The 6000-nt window shown below is 43.2% G+C and overlaps 1 protein-coding gene across 4 annotated transcripts in view; it reads right to left on the reverse strand.

Annotated features, from left to right (window-relative positions):
- The window catches only part of shc2 (SHC (Src homology 2 domain containing) transforming protein 2), a 16561-nt gene that overhangs the window by 9151 nt on the left and 1410 nt on the right, over positions 1-6000 (reverse strand). For 3 of the 4 annotated variants that reach the window (XM_034880728.1, XM_034880727.1, XM_034880726.1), the window contains exons 2-3: positions 4799-5584; positions 932-1002 (exon numbers count right to left, since the gene is read on the reverse strand). In XM_034880728.1, coding sequence (XP_034736619.1) covers positions 932-1002; positions 4799-5569 — 842 coding nt within the window. In that variant the 5' untranslated portion in view covers positions 5570-5584. The remainder of the gene's footprint in view (positions 1-931; positions 1003-4798; positions 5585-6000) is intronic. The other variant, XM_034880729.1, reaches the window with a different exon arrangement.

Genomic DNA, 6000 nt, shown 5'->3' on the forward strand with positions numbered 1-6000 from the left:
GGGAAATTAAGGCTGCCATTGATAAACTTACCATGCTACTGAATAAAAAAGGCTGCAGTGAATTCAACTAAGGTGACACAGAGACCAACTCTACAGTCAACAACAGCAAGATGCAAATGTCTTTCAAAACATTTACATCATCATTACAACATTCATGACTAAACCAATGTCAACAAAATTGGGTGCAGGCATTTGATGCTCGGTATGCATTTTCCCAATTTGGTTTTGTTGTTTTGTTTTTGATCCGCAGACATTATCCAGCAGGGTGCATTCACTGAGACCACTGCAGCTTTCCACAATCATTAGCAAACATCATCAATAATAGATCTCCCTCTCTATCACCCCATCTTCTGCAGCCTCCTCCCTCTGCACTTAAGCCTTGGATGCTCGGTGGGCTCTGATTACTGTCGATCGATTGTGGAGGAGAGAGAGTGGATGAGGCCAAGGACTGCAAAGGACCGTGCTTTTATAACAATAACATTGAACGTATGGCACAACAACACGACACAGACATACTAAGACCCTGAGGTATGGTGTGATACATACACATGCGTACTGTCAGTGAGCATTGTACATTAGCTGAGTTTGTCTCTTAACTTGCATTAACATTTCATTTCCACTTCAACTGGTTGAGCAGGGTTTGGTAAGATGAAAGAATTGTGGTAAATGAAACAATACGTTTAGAAGAAATTAGCTGTTTTAAACCAAAAGCTCAGGTGTGACCCTATTTGTTGAGATTTCCTTCATCAAGTCACGTTGACATAATAATAAAATGAACCACACTTCTAAGTCTAAATAACAGCCCAGAACTGACCCACATACCACTGGGAGCAATTTGATATCATAGTGGCTGACACTTCAGTTAATCCTGTACATCTTGGTTCAAATTCTCCCAACTCATGACTACCAATAGAGATGGTTACCAGCGTACCTTGTCACCTGAGTCCGTGTGTTGAAGTCCAGGGAGCGCATTGACTTCAGTACTTCAATGCATCCCATGTACTGCAAAAAAAAAAGAAAACCAAACACAACATTTTTAACACGTTTAAAGTTTTAATATATGGCTACAGACAGATATTTGGTAAAGACTAGATGCGCCTTCAGATAAAATTACAAAATTGTCATGTATGTAAGGGTTGTAAATGCAGCATGTTTATGTTTCAGTTGTAGACAAATAAGAGATGGGATGGGTGGGATGTGGGAAAACTTTGAAAGTAAATGCTGAACTTAAAACTCATTATTATACATAAACCTACTGAAATCCCCAGCTCTTGGAGAATTTGCGTGATAACTAAGCATCTATTTTTAAAATAAACATTTATAGCAGATGTTGCATTTGGATTAAAACTGTCAAAACAGTATTTCAGTGGCATTACAGATCTAAAAAACATTCCCGCAGTATACGATATGTAATCCTCTACTGGTATGCATCACTCTTTCCAACCGTGCATCATAATCTAACTCAAATCCACATAAAGACCATTAAAGTGTACTCCAGTGAGTAGCAGGCAGCTGAGCAGCTTCCTAATGGCTGTCAGGTTGGGCTGCTAATAGCACCTTGACTAGATTAGCAGCACTAAGAGCTCCAAATTATGGACACACTGCAGTGTCTTATGCCTCTGGGGGGAAGCTGAGGGTGTGAGTGTGTTTGTGTACATAATGAATGCATGTGAGGATGTCATGTACTCATTTGCATATGTCTGAGGTTTGCATAAAAAAAGATGGAGGGGTGAGTAAATTATACAACTTCACATTTCTATTTCAGATTTCCTGCCATCATCTGTAAATATCCAAACGGTGTAATGTAACTGTCCAGGAAAACGAATGTAAACTAATCTTCTGAATATGGCACATATATTTACAGTCTTCATTAAAAAACAAATAACACATAATCAAAAAAAAATCAGGAATGGTAGTGTTATCATTGATTGGGAAAGGCAGCATTAATGACTCGTACTTCCCTTTTTCACCTGTTTGAAAAGACTTCTCATGAAAGATCTCATCTCAAATCTCATGTAAAACTGTGCAATTTAGAAAACTCTTTGAGAAACTTATTTGGTGCTGCATCATTCACATCCTCTCTAAAAGCACTTTGACTCAGTTAACACCGTATCTAGTGCAGTATCCAGAGTTGTTATTAACTGCAACAGACAGCAGACAGACCACACGGCAGCCATGCAAACAAAAACAGAGAGAGAGAGAGAGAGAGAGAGAGAGAGAGAGAGAGATAGAGAGAGATAGAGTAAGGGAGCACCCTTTGAGCCCTGGATCTTAATGAGCTTTCTAACCAGTTTTGGAGACGAATCCATCAGGAACATTGTCTCTATTTTCCTCTTTCTGCCAATGCCTCCATTGTCCTGCACTCATCTGCTGATGAAACACATCCCCTCTTCTATCACACTATCTGCATTCTCTTCCTTTGGGCCAAGTCTCTTCAGCACACAGACTACAGCGATACTGACGATCCAAAAAGCATTCTCCAGAAAATGCAATAACATTGACAGTTCAAAACTTTGTGGCGTCATGGCTACCTTTTTTATAAGATAATAGTTTCTTATAAGATATATCATAGCTGTTTTATAGTTTGTTAAAGCAGAAAATGTCCTAACGTCTAAGTTTATTATGTATTAGCTTACCATTTTACCCCTAAAGCAAGATCTACAAGCATACGTTTATATTCTTATGTTTACTTGTTTTTAGCTTCCAGTGTAACAATGGATGGGCGAATGATAGACAGACACACGGGACAACCGGATGTTACCAAAACGTATCTGGATAGTGTAGATGGTGAATGATTAGCTTGTTTTTTAAGTTCAGTACATGCAGTCCTGTCTTGTTTGTTATTTTCAGTTGCCAAAGTAAATTTTGAATATTTGAATAGACATTAACTGTTCATTCACAGCAGATTTGTGAGTGTATGACCACAAAACATCCTCGTTGCACCATGGATGGAAAACTTTGCAAACTGCCCTATTAGAAACAAAACCTTAAATGACAGATATTTATAATTTGACTAGTAAATATTGTGCACGAGATTGTAAGAGAACAGCATAAAATGAGGAGCAGTCTGGTTTTCATATAGTTCTCTAAATAATAGCTGTGTCGGCAGCTGCAGTGCTTTGTTTGGCGGTTGCTGCAGCGTCCTGGCTGTCAAAGATGGCAGATGCAGGCCAGAGACACAGAGCATGACACAGAGCATGACATGGCTGTGTGGACAAAGAGAAAGTGCAAAGGAGGAAACCCAGTACGAAGAATCATATTTGTGTCTGTCCCAGCAGAGGAGTGGCTGTGAGTGAGTGGAAGAAAGAAGCACTACAACAAAAATAGAGAGAGAGAGAGAGAGAGAGAGAGAGAGAGAGAGAGAGAGAGAGAGAGAGAGAGACGTGCACTATGGTAGCTATGCTGAATAAAAATGGCCACTTTGACACTAATACATGCAGCAAGTGGTCCTCCATGCATAGATTTGCCACAGAATTGCACGTATAGAGTAGGCTACTGCTGGGAAATGCATTTCACAAATGAGCTTATAGGGGTCATCTAAAATGATTGCAGTGCATCTTCAGATGACAACAATAAGCTCCTAAAAGCTTGGTCTGGCAACTGAGATATCAATCAGACATTAGAGCAGCACTTGCTATGAATCTTGGAAAGCCCTGCATGGTGATGAGAGCTCATACAAACTCATCATTGGACCCCTCCCATACCAATCCGACCATCCTCATCCACATCACATGATGCAAATGACTGTGATTAAATGTAATTGAATATAGGAATGAATGGGGCCTGTATAATGCCATTAGAAAGTGGGCTTGAGCCCCAGACTGGGCTAATCAAGAGCCATGTCATTAGTTTGAGGAGAGGGGGTGGAGCAGTGCAAGAAGGGTGGAGGTTAACAGGCGTGGAGGGATCGCAAAGGAGATACGTCATTGACATTGACGTCAAGCAGACTGCTTAGGATGATAAAACCATTGTAAGTCAAGTGCACACTGATAAAGATATTTCTTTATATCTCTATCTTTTTATTTATAATCATTCTCATCTCTCCGGCGGGACAACTGAAAAAAACATCCATTTCTGTATGCAGCCAGATCTTGTTTTAAATAAAAACACAAAGAGTTTGCGCACTATTTAAAAACAACTTTCAAACATGCTGTTATCATACTAACTATAATAAAGATTGGTATTCTCTATGTTGAGGGATATTAAATCACATTTAATGGATACAATCTCATGGTCTCCACATAAATGTAAACAATCCCAAAAGCACACAAAGAACACCACTCCCACAATGCTCAAGCTCACAATCCCACCGAGCTTACATGCACTCTGAGTACAGATGGTTAGTGTTTTAATCATGTGAATAATACATTTAACCTTTGGTAAACACTGCGGTAAAATAATGATAATTACTGCAGCTTGTGCCCATCATTTCATGGTCATCTTTCTCCACCGTAACGCCTATGTGTGCTATCCTGACGCAGTCTCTACCAGCCACACCAAGCCATCTATCTGGATCATGTGTTCCCCAGCCCTCACCACATGAGCTGAATGACAAACTGCCTGGCACTGTGGTGTCCTTATGTTTCCCGCCCAGATAAAGACACCTGTAAATGGGATCATTAATATGATGTGGTTCACTGATTCCTGTTAATAGATATGCTAGCACCAGTGGAAGAAAAGTTTTTCTGGTTGTACACACTTTCAAAACAGATTCTGAATTAAGTGGATGTTCAAGAGGTGTAACTTTTACAAAGGATATACAGTATGCATTAACAAAAATAGGTGTACACTGACTCACCCTGACAATATACGAAGCCCCTGGTCCTGCAATCTTCTTGTCAGGGTGCAGCCAGCCTTGAGAGGGTTTATTGATGAAGCTACCCTTCTGGGTAAAGTCCTCTCCCTCCAGCCACATGCCTTCCACCCTTGTCCTGCGGTTCATTCCTGACCGGGAGCTGCTGGAACCCCCAGGACTCGCCATGGCCTCTGTGGCCCCAAATCCGTGCCCCCCTTGACTGGCCAAGTTTACTGCCGCAACTGCTCTCTGCCCTCGAATGGCCTGCAAAGAACAGGAGGTGACACACACAGGGTCACAGGAGTTAAGCACCGCTGCGAGACTTGCCACCGGGCCACTAGCTGAGGTTGCACCACTGTGCCTGTGTGGTGATGAACCATGCGAGACAGAGGCCTGGGAAGGAGCTGCTGCTGCCTTCCCTGAGTCCTTGCTGGAGTTGGAGCTGGAGTTGGATGGGCTCCGGCTAAGCAGGGAGTTGGAGAACTTCCACTGGGGCATCCTAGGGATGAGCATGCAGAAGGTTGTGGTGGCATCCTGTTCCCCATCAAGGCAAGGAGAGTCAGCCAGGGCTGCAGCCCCGGCAGAGGAGGATGATCTGGCACTGTGATCCAGGGGAGGCAGAGGAGGCAAGGGAGGCAGAGGAAGGCTTGTGGCGGAGGAGGAGACCACCGGTGTGGCCACAACTTTGCCGCTCATTGCTAAGCTCTGCATCAGGTCGTCGGAGGAGGTCACAGACTCGTTGCGAAAGCGGCCATACTTTGGCTTAAGGAGCATGCCCGGAGGAGCCGCCTGAAGCAGGAGCAGAGAGGAGGGATGATTGCCAGAGGATGAGGGGGGAAGGGGGAAAGGGGAAGGGGAGGGGGAGAGGTGTAATGGAAGAAGGGGAGAAAACTAGAGAGAAAATCTTCCAGGTGGAGTCCTATATCCTTGTCAACTGAATGCTGTCTGGTCCTCTCCCGGTCACGCACACACACTGTCCCGCTCTCATGCCACTCTCCTCTCTGTCTGAGCTGGCCTGCTTCCTTTCACTGCCAGAGGCAAGCTCGCTCACATGCTCCCAGTCTCTCTCTCTCTCTCTCTCTCTCTGTCTCTCTCTCTCTCTCTCTCTCTGGATGATGTCATTGGGTATATTAGCCCTGCCCTGCTGCTCTCAGGCTGTATTAGCTAAAACACATCTGCCTAAACCACAGTCAACCTCTCTCTCT

This window comes from Etheostoma cragini, chromosome 9 (genome assembly GCF_013103735.1).
Source record: "Etheostoma cragini isolate CJK2018 chromosome 9, CSU_Ecrag_1.0, whole genome shotgun sequence".
Classification (NCBI taxonomy): domain Eukaryota; kingdom Metazoa; phylum Chordata; class Actinopteri; order Perciformes; family Percidae; genus Etheostoma; species Etheostoma cragini.